This window comes from Symsagittifera roscoffensis, chromosome 6, assembly GCF_963678635.1.
Source record: "Symsagittifera roscoffensis chromosome 6, txSymRosc1.1, whole genome shotgun sequence".
In the NCBI taxonomy this organism is placed as follows: Eukaryota; Metazoa; Xenacoelomorpha; order Acoela; family Convolutidae; genus Symsagittifera; species Symsagittifera roscoffensis.
In genome coordinates, this window is record NC_087067.1 from 14,051,831 (window position 1) to 14,078,218 (window position 26,388).

At 34.0% G+C, this 26,388-nt stretch overlaps 1 protein-coding gene across 1 annotated transcript in view; it reads right to left on the minus strand.

Moving 5' to 3' along the window:
* Window positions 1-2,102: 2,102 nt before the first annotated feature.
* LOC134848217 (probable iron/ascorbate oxidoreductase DDB_G0283291) overlaps window positions 2,103-26,388 on the minus strand; it is a 32,060-nt gene continuing 7,774 nt past the window's right edge. The window contains exons 3-9 of the mRNA XM_063865597.1: window positions 22,857-22,971; window positions 22,139-22,331; window positions 5,543-5,740; window positions 4,848-4,922; window positions 4,531-4,657; window positions 3,063-3,232; window positions 2,103-2,408 (exon numbers count right to left, since the gene is read on the minus strand). Coding sequence (XP_063721667.1) covers window positions 2,280-2,408; window positions 3,063-3,232; window positions 4,531-4,657; window positions 4,848-4,922; window positions 5,543-5,740; window positions 22,139-22,331; window positions 22,857-22,971 — 1,007 coding nt within the window. The 3' untranslated portion in view covers window positions 2,103-2,279. The remainder of the gene's footprint in view (window positions 2,409-3,062; window positions 3,233-4,530; window positions 4,658-4,847; window positions 4,923-5,542; window positions 5,741-22,138; window positions 22,332-22,856; window positions 22,972-26,388) is intronic.

The window sequence follows — 26,388 nt, forward strand, 5'->3', positions numbered from 1 at the left end:
AATTATAAGCGGAATCCGCAAATTGTAAGTGGAATCCGCAAACTGTAAGCGGAATCCACAATGTGTAAGCTGATTCTGCGGAATTTGCTTTTATTTCGGATTGCAATTTGCAGATTCCGCTTACATTTTTGGAATACGGAAACATTTGCTAATTCGGCTTGTCGCACAATCCGCGACACAAACAATGTGCTGACAAAATTTACGTTACACTTATTTGAGCGCGGAATACGCCAAATGTTTTAACTTTTATTCTTGAGCTCACTTGAATTCATTTACTTTTTGGAATAAGTTTACACAGCATTAACGGTATTTTACAAGTGTACACAGTGTTTTGCGGAAAATGATTAAGCCCAAAAAACACAATATTAACGTTAACGGACTTAAATGATATCAGAAGCAACTCTTAACATGCTACTTTCAGATTTTTTTTTTTTTAATTTTAAATCATTTTAAAGTTTGACAAAGTTTTACACAATTTTTCACCAAATTAATACGGTTTCCTTTCCAAAATTCATGTCAGTTGCAATTTTTTTTTGAAATTTATAATACAACACTGGTTTTACGGCAAAACTTTTATTGTTTTCACATACAGAAAAAAATATTATGCGCAAAATAATGAGATGACTTTTTAAAATAAGCGATATGTTTGGTTATTAACCTTTAACTAAATAACCTAAACCATCGCAAAAACTCAGAATTTTTTTAAAATGGGGCCCAAAGTTCATCGTTGCAATTTTTGATAATTGGAACATGATACTTAAATTTGAACTTAAATTAGTACGAAAAAAAATCTGATGTTTAATTTCAATAAAAACTGATCATCTACCGTTTTCCTAATTTTTGGCTGTTTCATAGAGAAGACCCAGTACTTGATTATATCACCTAAGCAGAAGAAGCGCAAATTAAACAGTTTTTTCATTATTCTACATTAAGTTTTGTTTGTATGATAATTTATTGTATAAGTAGGCAACTTTTTTTTCTCTTTTTGTGTTGTTCACTTCAATACTTCTGTAACAAGCAGTTAAATAGCAAATCAATAATTTAAGCATCATGACTTTTTATTGAAATTTTTGACTAGAAACAGCTCAGAGCGTGTGCAGCTCATCTCGTCAAAGTTTCATCCATTCTTACAGTTTCCGTAATACTTTTTATAAAAGTGATTAACAGCGACGCCGAAAAGAAAAAAGTTTCACAGCTCAGAAACACAACGCAAAAAAAAATTCGATTTTTTTTATAACAGTTACCATCAATTTTCAATGATGATGCTCAATTGTGTTTTGATTGATAAAAAAAAGCAACAAGTTCTCAGTAACGCGAAAAATTGGCCTGCCACAGTTTGTTTCAAGTGACTAAAAAAGCAAGTAGAGCAGCAACACAGGCATCTAGACGAGTTTTAGAAGTTTAAGCTTTTTAGTGCAAAAGTTTAGTTTAAAAATTTAGTTTTGAAATTTTCGGCAGCAGACAACAGTATTCGTTAAGTTGGGAAATGTTGATATTTTGTTCAAGATATTTTATTTTATTTGGTATTTTTTGCATTTTGCGTTTTACTCAAGTTATAGGAAATAAAAAGATCGAATTAGGATCGAAGGAATGAAGCGCTTTGACCGCTGAAAGCAGCAGTTGTTTTTATTGAGAGTAGAATCAAAATTTTAAATATCAGTGACGAGAGAACACAGTTTTTAAATAAAAATTTAGCTTTTAATTGCAATTCAGGGGAGGGGAGTTAAGCAGTAGAATCAAAATTTAAGATACGTCACGTGATAGGTCTGGTAAGATAAATTATACATCATTATTGGTTTGAAACATTTGAACAACAAGTCTAAAATTAAATTTTGAAGGCTAATAAGACCAAAAAAATAGCACATTTCAGGTGAATTCTTGATACAGTGTTTTAATTAGCTTTTTGAAGCATTCAAAAAAATTTAAAAATCAGCAAACAATTGCACAATACCAATTTTCAAAAATTTTCAAAAAAATCTAGTGTATTTTTAAATTTTCGCCTAAAAATTTTTAAGTTTTATGTCGGACACTTTTTCTAAGTCGTTAAATAGCTTCGATCTCATGCAAGAGATCAGAGAACTCTGAAAACGAACCAGAAGGTCTCATGACTATATCTCAGGTTAATGTTTAATGGTTATAAATGCGTTTTTATAACAAGCACAAACTGGTACACTAGCTTGAAAGCAATTTAGTAATATATTAAGAGTTTTGCCTTGGTACGAGCAGTCTTGTACTTCTAACAGTTCGTCGTATAAAAAGCTCAATTCATTCCTATCAATTTACTCTCTGATTGGAATTCCGAAGTCTGTGGTCTTCCATTCTGCGAACTTGGCCGCATTACAGGCCATCCAGGGTCCATACACCCATTTGAACTCTTCATTCACTCTCTCACCGCCTCCACTTGTTTCCTAAAGTCACAAAATCTCAGAAAAACTGAAAAAGTTAATAGCTTTTTGGAGAATTTAAAAAAAAATTTGAAATCAGCTAACAATTGCGCAAAACCTGGTCAAAACCATTTTGAAAAAAAGTTACGAAGAAGAAAGTGCGGTCGATATGCCCTTCAATGTGGGGTAAATTGAAAATTTTTTGAAAAAATCGAGTGTATTTTTAACTTTTCAGTTCAAAGATTTTCACTCGGGAGAAAATCTATGAATAAACATAATAGAGAGAACGTCAAAAGCAAAAGAGCGATTAAATCATACTGGTCAAATAAAATGAAATGTTCGGTAACCATCATTTTTAATTTCTTAAGCGGCACTTAAATGCTTTTGCAAACGAGATTACTCTTTTGAGGAGATTTAAAAACACAAATTTGAACGTTTTATTAAGCTTCTACCACAAAATTCACAAAACACTTTTTGAAGATCTCGTTTTCATAAATTCGTAACGTCCTAAATCCATAATTGTTGTAAATATATGGAAAAACATGACGATAACTGATTAAGTGATCAGTGGTAAGTCAAAATAGATGGCAGGTTTCTTCTCCTTCTAAGAAATAAAACGCTCCCAGTGGGAATCGAACCCGTGACCCCTGGAACTTGATCATAGATAATTAAACGCACTTTGATGTGCCTTTTGGTGGCCTCTATCTCATCCTCGCCCTCCTCCTTCATCTCTTGCCCAGACACTGTTCGGGAGATGTCGGCGAAGAAGGACGGCTCGAAGAAATAGGGCGCCGAGTATCTCTCCTCTCCAATGTCCACTACCCGGTGCATAGTGGCCTGCAACTCACCTTGAAAAATTAAACTACCTAACAGACTATTATTAAACTAACTCATGGTTATAAAAAAACTCAGTAAAACGAAACTTGGCCTTTCTACTCAACGCAGGAATTAAGCAAAAAGATACTCAAAAGGAGGATATAAATGAATTTGAATGTGCAAAAACACACAAACATCTTCTTTCAATAGATAACTAACAAACCAATAGTTTTTTGGGAAAAAGAGTTTAGATGAGGCTGTAACGTGCTGAATAAAAGCTGAGGCTGAATAAAAGCTGAAAAAAGATGAGGCTGAATAAAAGCTGAGAATACGAAACTTTTTTGATTTAGGTTAGTTTTTTGTATTCGCGCTGCACGGAAAAAAGTATGATTTTCAAAGAAAATTGTTAATGGGTATTATTTGAACACAGTGCAGTTATATTTGCAAAATAAATACGGAAAATGAAAATGACCTTCAAAAAATTATTCAATATAAGATTTTCACCAATTCTAAAATCAAATTGATGTCTGATGTCGAGAAAGCTTGTAAGTTTTTCATCATCAGGAACTTAGTTTTTACAGTTAAAACACCGTTTGAGGAGGTTTGTTACAAAGTATAAGGAACGAACTGTTGGCCAAGTATCGCAAACGTGTAAAATAATTGAAAAAGCTAAATTTGTTTGAAAACCTGTTATCAACTCTAGTCCAAATAATTGAATAATTTTTGTTCGAACGACAAACTTGGGTGAGATTTTTATTTGGCGAGAAGAATTTCGAATTTTTGTTTGTTTGTTTGACTGCTATTTTGATATTGATTGACATCCAATCATTTTAAACTCATCTCTAGAAACTAAACTATAATACACTAACAGAGAGGAGAGCTATGTTTGCGCACAAAAATTCTTAAATGTTTTTACCAGGCAATTTTCACATTTCTCTCGTGCAACACAATAATTTTTGATCTCCTTTTGATTCCTTGGGTTATTTAGCTAGTTTTAGTTGTACCTGATTTAGCGTGCAAAAAGTGCAACCTAAAACAAACAAAAACAAAAACACACCGAAAAGATACTCCCAACTTTCTGTGGTCGAATTAACTGACTCAATTGACACATAAAAAACAAAAGAGCCCAATCAATCCCTTCTCCATGTTCCATTTCAACCCGTGGCTTTCAGCCATTGTAAAATAAGCCGATTTTAAGTAGGCAAAATCAAGAGTAACAGGGAAAATACGAGCTGTTCAACTCTCATAAGAAGAAGCGCTGTTTTTGCCCTTATTGAGAACATGACAGATTTTTTCTTTTTTGTAGCAATATGTTCGGTTCCAGACAAACCGTCTGTGAGTTTGGCTAAGAGCCTTCCGATGTTCATGACGAGGCAATTCTTCCGATTGGGAACATCAACCCATCGCATTGCTCCCTCAATTTTCGGATCTCTGAGGTGCACTTGGAGTCCAGGATTCTTGAGAGGGATCCTGTTAACTTCCCTCGCCTTCTTATGATTCTAGTAGAATTGCCACCACTTGAAAGGTCTAATTAATCATTTAAGGTTTTAATTCAATTAGTAAGCACGTTAAAACTTTGTTTATGCTAAGGAGTTTATCCCCTTATGCAGTAGGGGGTGGGTGGGGGAGGTGTTGTTAACGAGATCCCTGGAACGTGCTGAGGAGCGTCATGAAACTGGTGTCTGAGTGTTGTCCTGTAGTAACAAGGGTGCCATCTTCTTCCTGGTTTTGAACAGAAAAAGTGTTAAAATTTCAGATCCCTTCAACTATCTTCACCTCGACCTTGCAAAAGGGGGATTTCTTACTAGGCACAAAAATTGTGAATGCTTAACCGTTTAGTTATTCATGTTTCAGTGAAGTAGTGAAATTGTAAAAGAGATCCAATAACTTTGTGTATCAATCTAAAGATTTACAAAACGAAATCCAAACATTTCTTGGAAGCTTTATCCCCAACCAAGCGTTGTACAATTTCAATAAAATTTGGCCTGTAGATTAATTTCAAAATATCATATCAAGTTACAGAATTTTATAAATTACTAGTTAAACTATGAAACTCATGTGCGCGAAAGGATGCAATCACAAAAACCCAATTCTTGGACTCTGGGTTCTTTCCAGTTTCCCACTCCCTCCTAAAATAAGGGGGGAAATTAAAGCTGTTCAAAAATTTTTCACGCCAAGTTGCATGCAAGAAATGCTGTAAAAGCTGTTCACATGTTCGCGCTGACACTTTTTATTGCAATTCAAGTTTAGAACATCAAAAAAGATTTTAATAAGTTCTTGTAAATCGAATTTCAGAAAAAAAACCAAAGATGGTAACTGAAAAAGAGCCAAGTTTTTGTTACCCTGGCAACGGGGGGAATTTCCTCTGACTTCAGATGAGTTCTAGTTGGGTAGTGGAGCAGTCTGAAGGTAGACATATAGTCCCCCCTGCCACAAAAGTGTTCCCAAAAATCCTCTTTCATTCCCATCCCCATAGATAGCATCTTCAGGAGTCGCTGAGAGACACTCGTCATCAAAGTGAAGAAAGTCTGCATGCCTGTCTGTAAAAAGAAACAAAGTCTTGAACCCTAAATATTCGGTTCCCAGGTTTTACCCGTCATTTTTGAGCAGAAAAAGCAATTGTTTTAAAATTTGGCTTTTGCCTCATTTTTTTTGTTCCTGTCACTTAGTAGCTATGGACCAAATATTGAGCGGAAATAAAGATTATTATTGTAAGCAATATAAACTTTCAACATTAAACTGAAATTGATACCAGAAAACTTATCAAAATAGAGAAAAACGAGTTGAAATGATAATTTATACTAATATACAGAATTTAAACCCGTTATTAGCGCGGAGATGTCAATTTTATTCACTTAGAAATCTATAATATTACTAAAAAAAAACGTTAATGTACAGAATTTTAATCAAATATCGGATTTTAAAAAGTGAGCAAAACCTTTAAAATGTCAAAATGAGTTAGGACCGATGTGGTTAACTCATAGAGTAATTTCGGATAGGGTACACCGTCTGCTCGTCACGCTATCTTATTTTCGGCCGGATAGATTCGTGCAACTCCTTAGTCTAAAACAGATCCTAATCTTACTCTTATATCTACTAGTCTCAGGGTGTTTAACTAGTCTCTGCTAGGCTCAATAGATCTATAGTATACTGGTTTATTGCGGCTGCTGAAGTTCTCTTGGAGAGGCAACTAATTTCTAGGTTAAATTCAAATCTCTCTGGTGCAAATAAGTGGGTTGTTAGTTAGATGGATTATGATTGGTTAATATTAAATACTTTACAGTGGTAAAATATCCAATTCATCCAATCATAAAATGTAGTCTAGATCAGGTTCCACCCATCCGGGTTTTACAGAGTTTTTAGAATTATCTTTCTGCAATTCAAAGGGTGGATGATGAACGTTGGTATTTGGCGAACATCATATTTTTGTCCGGTTTTTCTTGTTAAAGAAGTTCCAGGACGCTGGAGTTAGGGACATCAATCGTTGTGTCGTCTTGTGACAACGACTGTGTTCCTCAATGAAATCTATCTGATTTCATAATGGTTTGCTATGACGGGTTTTGTCTGTATTATGTAGAGAACTTGTTTTGTGTTCAACCTCGTCTGGGAATGGCGTGGAGATCGTGTGTGGAAGGGATGCCTCGTAACTCGGATCTGTACGTATACTTGAACATCGAGGTGGTCATTGGTCTAGTTCAATGAAGTCCTTTTCTGCGAAGTCAAGTCGTACTCTAAATCCTTTGAGTTGTGATTGTGGACGGCATATCGGTTGTGGTTAGCCATTCTTGTTCGAGTTTGATGGAATCATTTTGTCTTTGGATGTTCGTCTTTGTTGTTGCGTGTTGATCTATATACTGCAAGGTATGATTTACATTTTATAAAATTTTATTAGTTCGGTTTTTTAATCATGAATCTAGTTAGTTGTTTTCACAAAAGCATTTTGTTTTAGTTCGGTTATTCCGAAGAGTTACTCACCCTTGAGTACCTCTTATTAAAAATAGAAGTGTGGTCACAAAGCGTGGATGTAGCGCGATGGGTTAGGCCGGCTATAGAGCATGCTCAGGACGTCCTCTCTGGTGGGTTAGGCCAGGAGCGGGAGTATGATTTCGTGCTGTTTCTTTGAGAGATCCTGTTATGTGATAACGTTTTATGTTGGGTTTATGTTGGTCTTTCTTATGTTTCTTTGGTTGTGTCCTTTTTTCAAAAATCAAATTGTTTTTGGTATCGGTTTGTCTTGCGAATTTTTTCTGTTTTATGATTTCTTTCTTAGACTTTATAATAGTCTTCAAAAGAATAAATTATCCAGTTTTAAACTGGGTTAATCCGGTTTGGGTACCGTTGGTTTTCTTTTCTTAGTCATGCTGTTATTTTATGATTTGTGGTGTTTAGTAAGCTGCGTTGGTTAGTTTGGCTTAGTATATAATTCCTTTCCAACCGTGTTAAAGGAAAGTTTGAAACTTGTTATCGTGTGTTAGAGTTGTTGAGTGTGAAAACTTGAAACTTAAAATCTTTATTTAAACAATTCTTCGTGGGCGAGCTGTGCGAGTTTGGATAGAATTCTTGTGCGAGTGAATGAAAATATCAAAAAGTTAGTACTGCATTTTCATTTTATCAATTTATTACATAGAATTTCAAATTTACTGCTTTTTGTTGGGGGAAATTTTAAGTAATAAATTTTCATCGTAATTAAATTTACTGTTTTATGGGGAAACAATTTATAACCTAATTTACTACATTTGGTATGAATTTTATTATTTTATCTTGTGCAAAATATTAATGAAGTTTTAGAGGAATTTTAACAAGTTTATTTTTTATTTTTATTTTCTGTTTTTTGCAGATGATCGTGGTATGAAGACTAGAACTGTAAAAGAAACATGAGTAAAGAATGGTTAAATTTATTATCTAAGAATATTTTTAAATTATACTTACCTGTTTATCGTCTGGGAAAAAGCCGTGGGGGAAGATGTCGTGTATCATGTCCGATGTTGTTAGTAATTTTGCTAGTATGCGAATGATGTTTTTAGTTTGAAGCAGTGGCCAAAACAATTGAAGTGCTTTAATGGTTTTTAGTTCTTCGGTGCCTACTGCAAACTCATAAAGTGTGTTTTGAATGAGGTTATATATTTTGTGATTATATTTAGTATTGTGAATAAATTCTAATATTGGGATTTCTATAGGCTGGATAAACTCATGTGGGATAAGGAAGGGTCTGGATTCTTCGGCATTAAAGGTCTTCGTGATGGGACAAAATATATACATTTGTGTTACTGGGTCATAATTGCGGAGGATGCCGTGGAGGTTAGTATCCTTGATGCAATAGGTGAAATTAAGAAAAAATGGTGAAGTGTACCTTGAGTTCAGAAACTGAAAACGATGGTCAGGTTGTCTTGATGGAGTATGTATATTAAAATGATTTTGTATGAAGCGATAGTATGTATATGTATGAGTCTGTTAAGTGCGTAACATAATGTCGTGTGAACAGTGCAAATCGCGTTCATGTGGTGCAAGGAAGTGAAAGGTTAGAGAAAATAACTGAAAATGGTCTTGAAAATTTTCGTAAGCTTGAATATCATTTAGTGCTCAGAAATGATTTGATCATTTTTTCTATCAAAAAAATTAAGTGTGAATACATATGACGTTTTGATGAAAAATTTTTTCTGTTAGTTGTGGGTTAGCGAAGCGGTCGTCATCTAGAAATTGGTCTTGATTAGTTCGGATGATATTATGGTCGTAATATTCAATTGTAAATTCGTTAGCACGAGGTGCAGTGAATGTGTTTAGTAATTTTTTATATCCTATATAAGTAAATTGTCTAGGTGTTAGTGTTGCGGTGAGTCTATATAGCATATCTTTATTCTTTCCTATATCGTCATGAGTACTAGATAGTGACAGGCAAAGGGGATTAGTAAAATGATAATATGCTGTCCAGTGAAGTGTGGGCATTAAAACATGTTCATCTACAAAACTACGTGTGTCGTTAGTGTCGTTAGGTGTGTTTAATGTATATTGTGGGAATGAGGGTAAGGTGATTGCTAGAAAATCTTTCGTGTTTGTGTGTTGTGGATGATTAATATATTCGCAGGCTGTTCCGGGTTTGGTCGGGAATGGGTGATTCGGCAATTTTCGTTTAAAAGTGCGATAAGCTCGGTGAGTGCTATTCGATGTTTCGGTGGATGTGGATGATTGTGCTAATGATGCAGTGTAAGCTGAGGAGGGTGTCGCAGTAGGTGGGTTTGAGGCTTCTATTGTGGATGAAATTTGATGTATGGTGAGGGTGTTAGGGTGTATTAACTGTTGCTGTAGGGTGATAAAATTATCGAGTTCCTGGGAAATTTGGGGGGTATCTGGAGAATTATTAGATGATCGGTCGGAATGAAATGGAGAGTAGGTTGGGGTTACTTGCGAAGCATAAGAAGGAGTGGAAACGGATGGGAGTGAATTGTTTAGTGGGATTGGTTGAAAAGGGGGTTTTGAAAAAACTGAGGAGTTGGTTTAAAAACTATTGGATGGAGATGGTTCGGAGTCTGCAAATTCGTCAAGGGTTTCTATATTAGAGTTATTAAGTTGTGAGATGGAGTATAAAATTGAAATATCTGAGTTAGTATCCGAATTCGTGCTTGATGATATATTAATAGTTGGGAAATCGCGTGGTGGGAAAGCAAGCAAAAAGTGGGATTATTGGGATTGGAGTATGGAGGTTGGTTGGGTGGGAATTTGAGCGGTGTAGGGATCCAAGTTGTCGGCTCATCGTGGGCTAAAAAAAATGATTATTTTGAGACTGAAAAGCGGTGATATGGGGTTGTTCTATAATTTGTTCATATGTATTATCATCTTGTGAATGATGTGTCATTATATGTTGTATGGGACTTTGTGATATATTTGGTCTAAAATTTGGGTTATGTGTTATTGCTAGGTTTCGGAAATTACGTGGGACTAAGGATAATGGATGGTTATGTGGTAGGGGTGGCAACTGTGGTGCGGTAGGTGTTACTTCTATGTTATTATGTTCTTCGTCGTACGTGTTCTGTCTTGTCGCTATTTTTGTATTATATTCTTTTATTTGTGCGTCTAGAAGAATTTTGTTTATTGATGAAGAAAAATTCCAAAAAATCCTGCAAATAGTATGCGTGCTACACTTGCTTGTCTATTTACTTGTGTTTGTATAGCGCATGTGTTATAGATTCCTTTTAAAAGTGAAAAAAGAAATCCTATAATGTTAAACATTGCGTATAGGATTGTTAATTTTTCTAAGATGTAATAGGGCCATCCTAGAAAATCGAGAATTTCATTTTTTAGGGTAACAAAGCTAAAAATATTTATAGGTGAAAGATCTTGTGGTCTGTATTTTTCACCGTTTAGATATATATAGTCTTTAATGTCTTTAAAATATCCACTATAATCTTGTGTATAAATATCTGCAAATCCTGCGGTTTCGGCAAGTTTTCGTAAATTTTGATCAATTGATTGTCTTTGTATAGTGTCCATTTGTGTTAATAATTCTTGGAATTGTTGTGTTCTAATGTGGTGTTGGATATCTGATTTTGAATATGTTCCAATTGATTGTAAATCAATATTTTGATTACGAGCAATAGCTCTGATGCTTTCGGGTGAAAATTTTTTGAGTGATTGCATTAACGTAGGGTATGGAGTAAGAAGATAATATTTATCTTCATCAGGGTTCAATTGTACTACATTGTGGCTATTTTCTGATCCACATGGGACTGCGGTATCCCAAAAGTGTGTTCGTCGTGAAAGTGTGTCAACAAAATGTACCTTATTTTTATTTAAAAAAATAGGGATTCTTTTATAGCAGCGTTTATCTTCAAAAACATATAGTGGTGATACTTTTTTGGTACAAGTATAAAACCATAAAATGTTTCCTTCGTAGTCTAGAAAATTTGATCTATTTCCTGATAATAAATATCCTGCGTAGGGTATTTTTAATACTGCTAGTGCGAGTGATTGTAGGATTTGTGTTCTTTCTAACTCGCATAGTTGGTGAAGTGTTTCTAATTCGGAGAGTGACATTTCTTGAAAAATTCTACTAATTGTGTAGTCCAACTTCATATCTAAGTGGATATCATAGTGGATATTACCAAAATAAGTGTTATTCATTAGTGATAGTTCTTGTAAACGTGTACTTCTAGTGTCATGTGGCTGTAGTTTGCCACCAGGTTGACCATTGCTTTTTTGAAAGTTAACTGGTATATATGATGTTCCTTCGTTTAGAGGGTGACCTGTGGCATAAGGGTCAAATTTTATTTTTCCAGTGGTCATGTCGAAACCTTTTTCGTATTCGACTAGTATTTCAGAATATTGTGTTTTGTAAAGTGGGTTCCTGTATTTGCATGCGATTTCTGTTTCTTGATATATTTGGAAACGTGTTAATTTATTTTCTATATTATTGATATTCCGGAAATCAGTACTTTGTTTTCGTGATGGATGAACTTGTTCATATGGAATTGATTTTATAAAATATTTTTCGTGAAATTTTATCATTCGAGCGTGTATTTTTGCTACTTGAAATGTTGTGCATGTATCTTCGGGAAACCAAACAATTGTTGCTTGTGTCCGTGTTGTAGGATCACAATAACCTTGATCGTTTTTACAAGGTAATCTAATTCCTTGATAGATCATTGTGTTGTCGGATAAATCTCGTGTGAGTTGTATTTTTTCGAGTTGTATTTTCCAATCGAAAAACATTATTTCTTGATATCCTTTATTTTTTGTGTCTGCTTTGCAGTTTGATGGATTATTTATACCAATGTGTGGTATCCAGTGCTTATCGTGTTTGTCATAAGTTAATCTTCCGTGTGCGCCGTTGTATGGGTATTTTCATCTAGTTTTATATGTCCTTGATATCTTTCAAGTTCTGCTTAATGTACAGAATCGGCAAAGACTTGAAAATATCCTAGTTTTCTGTCGGTGTTTTTGTTTCTTGTGATATTTAGTCTGAGTAGCTCGTTTTTACAATCATTGGGATTTAGATGTAGAAGTCGTTCTATATTACTTTGGTAGAATGATTCGTGGTCAAGTCGGTTTTTATTTCCGTTTGAAACTTGTGAACAATGTACTTTCTTTTCTGAAAATGTTGCTGTAAATTTATATCCTGCGACTGTAGTTGCTCGGGCTTTTGAATACAGTGTCGCTATTACATTTGTAGTTTCTATAGCTTGTGGTTCTGTTTCGCATTGTGATACTTGATTTATTGCATATTTGTGTAGTGTTTTTTGTTCATTTTCTTCACAATCGTAGTGTGTTACTAATAAGTCCTGGGGTCCTGTGCAGGGAGAAGGATTTGTGTTCTGATCGGAAAATATTGGAAAAAAGATTTGTAGAAATATCAATATTTTTAGAATATACATGTGAATGATAATCCTGAGTATGGGTTATAAAATGAGATGTAACCAATTGTCTTTTTGGTATATCTGTCGTACTTATATATTACTTCAGTTGTTATAAATGGTGGTGGTAGCGATTGAGCTGTTATATTGGGTGGGTTTAATGGGTAAGGATGTTGAACAATGTAGTAAAGTTTAATCGTGATTTCGAATTTTAATTGCAGACTATTTTGTTGGAGTATTTGGATGTTATGGTCACGAATGTCTTCGTGGATGTCTTGTCTATATTGTAGTCTACGGAGTGCCCAATTGTGGAGTCGGTTACTTTCTGTATGTTGTCCAAATAATGGTGGGGGTGCTGTGAACGTGTTCCAATCTAATCTTAAAGGGATATTTGTTGATGATTGTTCTCGATATCTAGCGTCGAGGTTATTTGGAAAATTTAGGGGGAAAGGCGTCGGTGAAATCTGGCTTATTGATGGTGTTGATGGTAGTGATAATGTTTCTGGTAGTGATGATGATGTTGTTGTATCCGTAGAAATATCTATTGGGTCATTTATTAAGTTTGGTTCACCTTGTGTGAATGAGTGTGTTGTCCAATATGGTAGTCGTGGTGTTTGATTGGGGGGGGGGGGTTAAAGGGATTGTCACGTATTTGTTCAGATGTTGGTGTTGAACCTAAGTAATCTGAGGGTATACTTGAGGTGCTACATTGTGAAAGAAGTGTAGGGGTTTCTGGTAATATGCTAATTGGGTTTTCCGGAGTACTTGGTGATGGGGATTGGGGTATATCAAAATGAACTCGGGGGGTTTGAAAGTATCTATTTCGTTGTGGATGTAAAATTTGTCTACTTATTTCGACTGTATTTTGGTTTTGACTAATGTTTCTTATTCTACTTAATTCTTGTGGTAATGTTGGGTACAAGTTATATGTTGGTTCACTTAGGGGTGCTTGTCGTTGAACTGGTTCTAATGGTTCGGATAAGCGAGCGTGTCGTTCTTCAAAAGTGTATGGGTTATCTTGGAAAGAAATTCGTGTGGATGTTTGGGGGTTTTGGGTAGTTGTAGGTATTGTCGGGTTTTCTTGGGATGATGTCGGTGAAGACTGATTGTGTGATTGTTGATTAGCAAATTTTGAAAGTTTTCTGATTGAGTTTTCCTAGTGAAAAAATTTATGTTTATTGTAGTATTCTTCAAGGAAAAGAATTAAAAAGATTGTTGCTAAGGCGAATGTGATTATTGCCTTTTTTATACATTTGCACATTGTCAATATTAGGGATGATAAAAATGTTAAAAAAATTACAAATAGTAAAAAAATATCTGTTCAACTAAAAATTGTTCGTATCATTTAAATAAACTTTGGGTTATCGTACCTGTGAATATGGTCAATGATTTGGGAAAGTTGGAGATATATTTCAAATAGGGAGTAGAAAATTTAAAAAATGTTGCAAAAAATGATTAAAATTATTATAAAAGCTTCAAAGGTATCAAAGAGAAATATGAATAAAAGTTTAAGTATTGTGAAAAAGTTTATGAAAATGTTGAAAATTGTATTTTTAAAGATATTGACTGATCAAGAGAAGAGCATTTAAGAAATGATTTCTTGGTCGAATATTTTTTGTTGTTTGGGGCGATTTTCAAGTGTGGTCGAGTTAGATTTTTTGACAAGTGGGTTGAGTTTTGTGAAAAGTTGTTGGGGGCTAATTTTATGGTGTTCGGGAGATCCTCTTTGCTTTATTTTTATTTGTCAGGTGATCTGAGGTATTTTTGAGATTTTTGTACTTTAGGCTAAATTAATACTGTCGTATTTTTACTTTAGGCTAATTTATCATTTTTGGTTGGGGAGTTTTTGAGGTCTGAGTTGGGAAAATATTGTTGATCTTTGCGTTATTAGATAGGGGAGGGTTGTAATATTATGGTGGTGTTTATTTTAGTTGTCAAGTTTTAGCGAGTTGCTTATTTTTGACCTGGAGGTTGTAAAGTTATAGTTATAGATATGCCTGGAGTTTAATATCTTTCGGCTAATAGGTTGGTGTTGGAGATATTGAAGGTGACAGATTTAAGTGAATCCTATTGGCTGAATCTGAACTAGAATTTTTGTATGTTTGTCAGCATGTTATTTTGAAAAATGAAAGTTCAGAATGATCCAGAGGTGCAAAGATTATTTATTTCGAAACTAAAATTGTTTTTGAATTTCAACTTTCCTTAATATTTTAGATTGTGGGATGAATGTTTTGTAGTTTTTACGTGGTTGATTTCTAAGTCGTGATGACTCTCTATGTTCTGATTTCTCGACTTGTTCGTGGGGTATAATTTTTTCTATCATTTTTCTGTTTTTCCTTTCTTTTTGGGGTATTTTTTGATCTAGCTTTTTTGTATTGTTTTGAGTTGTAGTTGGTTTTTTATTTTGTTTTCCATGGTGAATGTCGTTTTCTTCATTTATTTCTTTTTCCGTATGTGGGTGATTTTGAATAATTTTTAAACCTGTGAAAGAATATAATTGAGTTAATTCGCGTAGTGAGTATTCTTTTGGGTAGTAAGGCGATAGATTGCTCCGATGTTGAACAATTTCTTTTTGGTTTGAATCGGTGATTTTATATGTTACGTCAGTGGGTTTGGCAATTATTTGGTATGGTCCTTTTCAAAGGGGTTGTAATTTTTTAGAAATTCCTTTTTGTGTATTAAAATTAGGTATTAAGACAAATGTTCCAATTTTTAAATCTGAGGCTGGTGTAAAGCGTGAATTAATTTGTTCGTTAATGTTTTGCCTTTGTAACAACTTTTTTGTTACTTTTTGGTAAATTTCATTTTGTTTTTTATCTCTATTTAAAATCCATTCGGTGTGTGTACCGGAGGCTAATTTAAGAATTTGTGGGTGATCAAAATAATCTTCATCATGTGTGTGTAAAGGTAAGTTATAACAAATTGAGTCTTAATCCGAATTTAGCTATCCAGCGTTCATAAAGTGTTGTGTAAGCATAATAAGCATTACAATGTGGTACTGGGTTGAGTGCTACATAATGTGTAAATGCATCAACAATTACCATAATGTAGGAGTTTATTTCAGAGGATGGTGAAATTGGTCCTTTTGTATCGAATGAAATACGATGGTTAAAATATAAACTTTGTCCTTTAAAATCTTGTTTTTGTGCTATTTGTTTTTGATTTGGATAAGGTTTATTTAGCTGACATACTATACAATCATTGCATAATACTTTTATCCAAATTGGTGCATTTGGGAAATAAAAATTTTGTGTAAAGTTTGAATATGTTTTCTCTGATCCAGAGTGTCCTTTAGTATTTTGTGTATGTGAAATGTTAAAAGCTATTAGTATCATACTTAAAGGGAGACAGGGAACTGTAGAATCATTTAATTGATATTCTAGAAGGTCTGTGTTTTCAGTAATTGTTGTATTATTAAATTTTCGGAAATATCGGAGGAGTGTTTTGTTTCATAAAATTGTGGTATCTCCTTTTACGGGCTTAGTTTTGTATTTGTGCCATGACTTTGGTTGTCTAATTACTGGGTCAAGATTTTGATATTGTTTCAAGCTATTAATTGTAATTTAATCTGTTGGAGGGAGAAAAATGTTTTCAATTTCTAAATTAGATAAAGGAATTGTGTCAAGTGGGTCATGGAGGTCAAAAACTTGATTTATTGTGTATTTTGAATCATTTGTTTGTGGTCCTGGAAAAAAATCTTTTTTAGACGAGTGTTGTTTTATTCGTTTTTGTTGGGTGTTATTTTTTATCCATTGTGAGTATGGAATTGGTTTGAAAGTTGAGGTTCCTAGTAGATCAACTTCGTAGTGATTATTTTGGCAATCTAAGTAAAGTGGGAAATGTTTTAGGTTATTTATTTGTGATTGGTCAATGTCAGTTTTTACTGCATATTTCCATTCTATTCGGGGTGATGTTTCGTCTTTTGCAAGGTAAAATTTTATATTTTTTTGTATTTCAACTGTAGTTTTTCGTGTAAATAATTCAGGTGGTGTATTTTGACTTAATGTATCTGGTAATGCAAGATTCTTTCCTGATGTCCAAACTATATGTAAGTTTGGAAATTTCTTTAGAATTAATTGAAATCTATAAACTCGGTGATTGGGATTTGACTTTTGTGTAAAGAGAAAAATGATTGGTTTATGATCTGTGAATAGAACTGTTGGATGTTTTGATCCAAGTATCAGAAATTCATTTTCTGTGAGTGTATAAATTATAGCTGTACATTCTCTCATTAGAGTTGAGAGTCGTAGCTCTGCTTGTGTGAATAATCGGGAATTTGCTGATATCAGGTTCATTTTATTTGTACCACTATGTGATTGTAGTAATGCTGCGCCGATGCCAAAATTTGAAGCATTGCACATTGCATAGATTGGTTGACTTGGATCTGGAATTGTGTTTGAAATTTGTTCAGTTAAAAGTTTTTTAATTTCTTCAAATCGTGTTTAATGTTCAGTGGTCCATTCAAAATTATTTTGTTGTCTGAGGATATTGTAGAACGGTCTTAAATATAATTGCTTTTTATAAACGTACTTGCTTAAGAAATTTAACATTCCAAGAAATTCTTGGATATTCTTTTTGTTTGTTGGTGGTTGAAAATTTTGAATAGCATTAATGCGTGATTTTAATGGAGTGAATGTGTTTCTTTCTATATTATGTCCTAAAAATTTCACTCGTGTTAAAAAAAAGTGTGATTTATCGGGGGCGGCCTTCAGATTTTCGTTCTGAAGAATTTTATGATAGTGCTCTAAAACTGTAAACATTTCTTCTTTTGTCTGTGATTGCATAAAAACATCTCCAAATTGGTGATTGCGTTTTTCTTGATTATTAGTGGTCTAAAAATTTTACTCATAAAAACTGAAAATGCTGCTGGTCCTATGGAAATTCCATAGAATAGGCGGTTGAATTCATATTGTTGATTTCCAATAACAAATTGTGTTAAACGTCGTGATTGTTCATCTAGTGGCAATTGATTGTATGCACTATTCATATCTGCGGTTGTAAAGTTTTTTCCGTTTATTTTTGTTAAGATAACTTGTATTGGTTCAATAGGCCAATTGCATTTCGATTCGTCAATTAGTGAATTGAGGTATCTAGCGTCTAAAACTATTTTTAATGATTCTCCTTTTCCTAGAATGATAACAGGGTTAATAAATGTGTTACCTTTTGGTTGTTCTTCTTTATTTACTGGTGAGATAATTTTGTTTTGTTCTAAAATATCAAGTAATCTATTTATTTTGTCGTGTATATGAATTGGTACTTTACTAGCTCTTTGTTTTTTGAAAACTGCGTCAGGTTTTAACGGGAGATGTAGTGATGAACTGATTTTCCCAACGTCAAATTTTGATGTTGCGTAGACTGTTGAATATTATAACAGTTGTTTTGCTAGTTTGTCAAATTCGATTTGTGTAATTTGTGAGTGTTCAAAATTAAACATCGTTAGAAATTGTTGTTGTTCTTTTGTGTAATTTGTTATATTGAACGTTGGTATAAAATATGGTGTTTTTGTGAAATAATCTGTGTTTCTCTTTTCATTGCTTATTATATTATTTATGGATAATTCTTCGTCAAGAATTGTGGATTGGCAAATATCTAATAATTGGAGTATATTATTTACGCGGTAGGCTACTTCATATATGGGTGAGATTGTAGCGTTTGTTTCGCAATATCCTAAAAATCCTAAGGGTAGTGTTACTTGGTACGGTGTATTGTTATACACGTGTAACGAAATCATGTCGGAATTCGTGTTTTTCAAATATTTTCTAGATGAGATCGTGATTTTGAAAAACTTGTGAATAGGCCTAAATTCAAAGTCTGACATAAAAATTTGTTGTTTATTTTGACTTTTATCATACTGGTGAACTTGTTTTATTGAAAAGTTATATATATTTGCTGATAATGGTTTCAGGTGTTTCCGTTGTTGGTTATAAATTGGATAAAATTTTGAGAAGAATGGTGGTTGTTTGTTTAATCTTTGAAAAAATGTTAGAGCTGTATTTTTTGTTTTTGTGTATTTATCTTTGATTAGTATTTTACTAGTTAAGATGTTGATTGTTGGTATATATTTTGATATAAATGGTATGCCAATAATATTGTGCTTAATATCAGTAATATGAAATATTTGTTTAAATGGTTTGTTTAGAATTTTATTTTGCTCCATTGTTCTTGTGGGGAGAAGGAATAATTGGAAGGAATAATTGGCCTTGTGCTGTTGCTAGTTTACTAGAGGTTGCAAGAGGCGTTAATTTTAGATGTAATGTTTTGATTTCATTCCATGTGGGAATATTAATTATCTTTGATTCTGCTCCTGAATCAATTAAAAAATCAATTTCAAGATCTGTTGGTTGAAATTTTTTGTTTCTTGGACTTTCTAAGAGAAATGGTATTGTCCAAATTTTTTCTCTGGGTTGTTCTTTTTGTATATTTTGATAAATATGATTTGTGTTTGAACATTTAGTTTTGTCTTTTTCATTGGGTTTAATTACCCTGTTAATTTCGTTTACTTTTTGTGTAGTTTGTGTAGTATCGATGGGTTCAAGATAATAATTGTGAAGGAGTTCCAATTGATTTTCATATATATGTGATGTAATAGGTTGTTCATATATGATAGGTTCATAGTCGTTTTCGACTGTTATCATATTCACGGAGATAGTATTTTCTGTATCACTTTCTGTATCTGATGATCCACAGTTTATTTGATTTAGTTGTAGTTCGTTACTTCCTGTGTCATCAATACCTGGGGGGTCTGATGTTGTTTCTTCATTTGACTGTACTTGATTAATATGTCTTTGATGTTTTGGTGTACTACTTCTGTATCGATGTTTAGAATTTTGAAGTCTGAAATTTTTTCTTGCTTGTGAAATTAAGTCTAAAGTATGTGTGAAATAATCTATTATAAACCATGCCAAAATTTTTTGTAAGTCATGTTTAGTGTGTTGTGAAACATCATCTCTAGTGAAATTTTCTTTGATTATATGTAGAAAAGTTGAAAATAATGCAATTTCATTTCGTACTTTTGTATGTTTGGATGTTTCAGTTGGTGAGATACTTTGAAATTCTGTTTTTTCTAATATAGAGATATAGGTATATATTATTGCAAAAATTTCATTAGTGAATATAGAGTTTGCTCTTTGTGAATTGTGATATTGTATGCTTTTGATATATTCTAGAAATACTTTCGAAAATTCTAATTCAAGATCGTCTGTTTGAATTACATATTTACGATGATTCGTATTTGGTGTGCTGAATTCTATGGTGTAGATTCCATATTGTTGTGTTAAGTTACATATGTCTTTTAAATAATGTTCAATGATTTGTCTTTTGATTTTTATATCTGGGAATTCTGCTTTGCATGGACTGATTCCGGGTTCAAACAAATTTACGAGTAAATTCTTGCAAAAATTATGCTGCCCTCTATTATCGGGTGCATCTATGAGGAAGGGGTAAACCTCTTTGTCATCTGGACTATCGTCACTTTGAGTGTGGCTCATTTTATCGTTTGATGACTGTTAATATATAACTATCAATGTGTCTAATTGGTTGATTCCAGTTATACAGGTGTACTGGTTTGTGTTTCTATTGCTTTTTTATTCTTCTTTTTCCTCTTTTTGATGAATTTGAAGTTGTTTCTGAATCGGAAAAATATAATTGATTGTGAATGGGACAATTTTTATCAATTGATTCTTTTAATTTGTAGAGTTCATCTAAACTGCTGATTTCTGATTCGGAAATTGCGTTTCTATTTTTTGAAAATCTTTTTCGTGTGATTTGTCTTTGTTTGTTTATAATTTTTCTTTTTATTGTTTGTCGTTTTGTTCTAATGTATCCAACTGTTTCTGTATGAGGTGTGATTACAAGATCGTATTTATTGTTATCTATCTCACAGTTGTGTAAAACGATTGTTTGCTTATTTCCTAGATTTTTGAATGACATAAGGTTTAGGATGAGGGATGCAAAAAGTTGTTAGGTATTTTTATTTTCTTAGACTGTTAGTCCTTACGATTTTTTGGTTAGCTTAACCTGGGTCTTTTTATTTAGGGTTGGAGAGAAAAGTATATCGATTCTGAAGAATGATTTTTTACTTTCTCGTGGCTAGTCTAAGCTAAGGTGTTAACTTACTTAATCTTACTTAGGGGTAGTGATTGTGTTCAAGGGTTGGAGAATAGTAAATCAATCCACAAGGTTCAGGTATAATTAGAACGCAAGTAGTTCGTTAGATACTATTTTAAACTTACTAAGTCTAAGATCTATCCTGGGTCTGGTAAGAAGAGGGTTCAAGTGAAGGATGAATAACCGGAGTTCTTCACTGTTTATCTTAATTTGAATGGTTAGTTTTATTAAAAAATTTATATTAATTTTGGGTCTTTTGGAAGGGTTGGATAGTGAATCGACGTTTGAGGTCGTTAGACACTTGCTTATTGGGTGAAGGAGAACAAAATTGTTCTTTTTGATCCAAGGATAGGCCTTGATGATCAGGTTTTAAATTTAGTGAAATAGAAAATTAATTAAGATCCAAGGATAAGCCTTGATGATCCGATTTTAAAATTAAGTGAATTTAAGTTTAAAATGTTTTAAATTTATTTAAGAAAAATTTTTTGTATTTCAATGATATTAGTGAGCTTATGATTGCTGTTATGTTTAGGTGATGAAGCTGGGACAACAGATGATTTATGATTACTAACAATTTATTGTCATGCTACTAATTTTTGTTTTCATTTTCAATAAATATTTTTCCAATATGTTTTATATAAGACTGCAGAAATTAAGAAAACGATCTGAGATCTTTTTATCAATCGTTATTGTATAATAATAAATTTGTTTAGCGCCTGAAATGATCATGAAGATTGACTTCAAAATTTTATGTTTGCAGATGAAAATCTAAATTCATTGCTAATAAGATTCTAAATATAAAAGTTTGTGTTGGCTTTTGCCGTACAATCATAAAACTATTTGGTAAGTTTCTACTTTGTCGTATGTCGTCTCTTGTTCGAGGTCTTCGTCCAATTGCGGGTAGTTCTATTATTGTTCGGAATATCGGCTCTGATCTATTGAGTCGTAGAGACATTTCGATTAAATTATTATCGTATAACATTTTGAAAATGTTTGTCTAAATTCTAATCTATTTTTGGTTAGTTCTAAGCTATTAAGGTCTTATTCGAGACTTATGGTCGCACCAGATGAGTTAGGACCGCTGTGGTTAACTCATAGAGTAATTTCGGATAGGGTACACCGACTGCTCGTCACGATATCTTATTTTCGGCCGGATAGATTCGTGCAACTTCTTAGTCTAATACCGATCCTAATCTTACTCTTATACTTTCTAGTCTCAGGGTGTTTAACTAGTCTCTGCTAGGCTCAATAGATCTAGGGTATACTGGTTTGTTGCGGCTGCTGAAGTTCTCTTGGAGAGGCAACTAATTTCTAAGTTAAATTCAAATCCCTCTGGTGCTGAAATTACAAGTAATTTCAGCACTTACAAATAAGTGGGTTGTTAGTTAGATGGATTATGATTGGTTAATATTAAATACTTTACAGTGGTAAAATATCCAATTTATCCAATCACAAAAAATAGTTTAGATCAGGTTCCAAAAACTTGACCTTAAACTCGTGTGTCTCTGTCTCTGTGTCAAATTCAGGCCACACATTGGGCTCATGTAGGACGTCTTGCATGTATGGCCTACCACTCGAGGTCATGCGCAGTCCTTTGCCATTGTTGAGGGGGAAGTTGAAAGATCCGAATTCGAAAGCCTCCTTGTAGGAGTGACCCCCTGGGATTAGGGGGAAGTATCCTCTAAATCGCAATCTGAGATTTAGCATTCAATATGATATTTTGGTCTCCCCCTCCCCCCATCCTCTTCCAACCCGACAAACAAAAAAATATTTTACTTTTATATTGCTTTCTAATGTTACATTGCGTATATACTCATTGAATAATTTCGAAGAAAAGACTGAAATTTAGAAACAGTATACTTAATTTATATGGATCTCTTTAACTATACCCCCCCCCCCTTTTGGTACCTAGCAACGAATATCCCCCCTATAAAGAAAGAAATCAATGGTTAAATTTTTTCAGAATTATATGGAAGGGGGATATAGCAGAAGTGATTCCTTTTCTTTTTATTTCTCACCATCTCTACTTGAATCATAAAATCTAGGTCAAAACTCACACACGCAGGTTTTGGGGTGGACGGAAGTCGATTAGTGTAATGTCTAGGGTGGAGGATACAAGAGGGGAGGGGAGGGGGTTCAATTTACCTTCTGACCTTGCACAGCTCAAATCATCAGTCTTGTCAGCTCCTCCGTTCTAATTTCTTACCGGTAATGATTAATATTAATGGAGTTGAATGTATGTTTAGCTATCGCCATCTTCTTTTCTGCTTCAAGTGCAAACAGTTTGTTAGTGAGGCGGAACAATTCATCTTCGTCGAAGCCTAAAATTCATCTTCGTCTATTTTTCAGACTTTTGCGGCTAATTTTAGACTCTCGCGAGTAACATTTAGACTGTAGTTCGACTAACTTTCAGACTATCGGACCTAATTCCCAGACTTTCGCGTCTAATTTCCAGACTGTTGTGGCTAGAGAGTAATTTAGTAGCAATAGCCTGAAATTTAGAATCAAAAGCCCGAGCATTAGTTGGGAAAATTCGGAAATAATTCGCGGGTTTAGGGAGGGGGGCGGCTTGGCGGACGCCCTCCCCCTCAGGGATTCGACCCCTTGCCTACCCAAAGGGTCCCCCCTTTGGTACTTTCTAAGAAATCCATTTTTGGCCGACCGACCCTAAAATTTTTCTAAAGGCGCCTTTGGCGCCAATATATACTAATTTTGAAGGGGAGCGCGCGCCAAAAAAAACGCGATTTTTTTTGTCAATTTTTTTTTTTTTAAATTGCCCAAAAACGGCCTTTTTGAGCTGTTTTTCAAAATTTTGCTTGCATAGTCTTTTTAATAATTTTTCAACATAGTTTTTTTAATAATTTTTAATATATGAAGAGAGCTCGAAAAGTCAATTTGGTCGACCTAAAAAATGTCGTCAAAATTTTTGACAATTTTTTGAAAATCCTCCCCCCCCCCTCGAGAAAATATTAGATCCACCCCTGGAGCTTGCTATGTATTCAAATGGTTTACATAGATTATACTATTTCTAGAAAAAAAAACATGTCATTTAAAGCATCCGAAAATTTACAAAAAAAGTCTCCAAAAAAGAATGAAGAAGAATAGCCAATCAATTTGCAAACTGCACAGCGCAGAATTTTCTGAACGTCGTTAAACTTTCAAGTAAATAAGAAGCTGAATTACGATCATCGACTCTTAGCAAGCAAAAATTTTAATAATTACCTCATGGCTATTACCTTTTGATTGCTTCTAACAACCACAATTTGAAGTTTTTTTATAGCAATGCGCAACTGTTGATCAATGGGCACTGCTCAACCATGTTATTCGAACATCATGACTGATTTTCCTGAATTGATTTTTAAAAGTGCGTGTAAAAGTATTATGGTTTGTTTATTTAACCTCTGATCTTAACTTACCATCGACCTTTAAGTTGTTAATTTATATACCTGCCAAAAGCGCAACGGCTTTTGGTAGACTCTGAATTGGACACTATCTTTTATGATACGTAACAAATCAATCGCAACCAATTCAATCTTTTAAACCTCTCTTAACTTAGATAGAATCCCCGTCTTTTATTTAGTCTTAAATAAAAGCCTACAATTTTAGTAGGAATCTTAATCATCCACAGTCTTAATCTATTCTTAGTTTAAGTCACTCTTTTACAACACGAGTGGTATCCTAATTTTTTAACATGGCGCAGTCAAATGAATCAAATCTACGCGGACTAGAGTTTTTTTGGAACAACTCATCATACGAAAATCAACATGACTGGGAAAGGTGGGCGGAAAAATTCCAACTGACAATTATTGCGAAAGACTCCGTAGACATCGAAGATGTAATTAACCCACCGATAAGAGATGAACTAATCTACCCTATGGCAGAACCACTGGACCCATCCGAGGATCAGACCCGTCGGGCCGAAAAAGAGGAACGTCATAGAGTAGCAGTACAAAATTACAACGAAGAATTAAAAAGGAGAAGGGCGGAAGATAACGCAAAATTCAACGGACTTCAAATAGGAGATATTGACAAGAAGCTCAAATCACAGCTATACCTAGCACTCGGGAAAGAAGGACAGAAATGCTTTTCTCATAAAAATCCTGGAAAAAAAATTCTGGATATTAATTTCGCAGAATTTTGGGAACTATTAAAAACGACTTTCACGATCACTACAAACCTAACATACGAAAGATTTAAATTTTTTGGCCGAAGACAGAAAGAACATGAGTCCTTAGAAAAATTCCATGAAATTCTTTCAGAACTAGCAAAAAATTGTAAACTGGGGGAACTCGAGTCAGAACTAGTAAGAGACATTTTCATAACCAACATGAGAAATGTCGAGATCCAAAAGAAACTATGCATTGAATACTTGACCCCAGAAAACGTACTATCTTACGTATTAGTTCACGAAAAAGGTACTAAAATTCGTCAACAGTATCTAAAATTCCCAACTTACAACCCAGGACCAAGATCACAATACGTGAAGAACGAACCAACATTAAACATAGTCGAAAATAACAAGTGCCGTAATTGCGGTCAGCAATTCAAAAAAGGACACCTATCCACATGCCCGGCTAGAGATAGAAACTGCAATACGTGCGGACGGAAAGGACATTTTGCTAAACACTGTAGGAGTTCAGCAAAAACTCAAACTAACATCGTCGACCAGAATCGGGTACCCCAAGAAAACGAAAATATCCGGGCCAACCCGCAGGAAAATCCCGAATTTGAGGTTAACCTAGACGACTTCTTAGTTCTATCCATCGACACAGATAACCAAATAAATGCCGTAGAAGACAAAATAGAGCGCGGAGTGAGAACAGTATTCAATCACGAAGGATTAGAATTGAAAAAGACACTAAAAGTAGCTCTGGGAAAATTCAACCCCTACTATACCGAGATCCAAATTGACTCTGCAAGCCCAGTTTCCTTCATGAAAAAAGACCTACTACACGAACTGAAGATACGAGACAGATTTGTAAAGCTAGAACCTGTGGACGAGATAACAAAGAAAGCATACCAGGGTTTCGGGAGTACGATCAATATTATTGGAAAAGTTCGAGTGAAAATCCAATCGAAAGGATGGGAGGCTAATGATCAAAAACTTTTTATCACAGAAGGGGCTGAAAGAAATCTACTAGGAAATGACATCCTACCAAATTTGGGTATTGTAGTATTTCAAAAACAACCTCCACCCAACGGGTCAAAGTCACGGGAAAACCAGAAAGTACCACCCATCGGGACAAATGTCAATCAAATAAAATTCGCATCCGACATCCAACAGGATCAAAACCAAGAGACATCATCCCAATGTGAGTTTAAACTATACATATCAAAGCACTTTCCAGACCTTATAAAAAGAACTGGTAGATCAAAAAACTACGTAGTTAATACTTATTTTAACGAGCCGATAAAACCGATACAGGTGAAAGGGAAACGTATCCCAATCCATCTTCTCCCCAAAGTCAAACTATGCATCGACCAATTATTAAGTGACGGACACATTGAAAAACTATCTAGATGCTCTGAAGATTGTTTTATTTCCCCTATCGTGATTACAGCAAAAAGGGATGGATCAATAAAACTAGCGTTGAACTCAAAACTACTAAACAAACAAATATTTCGCAATAGATATCAAATGCCGAATCTATTCGAACTAATTGACAACGTTGCAGTCACTATTAGCGGCCACGATCAAAGAAACATCTGGTTTTCGTCGATAGATCTAAAATACGCCT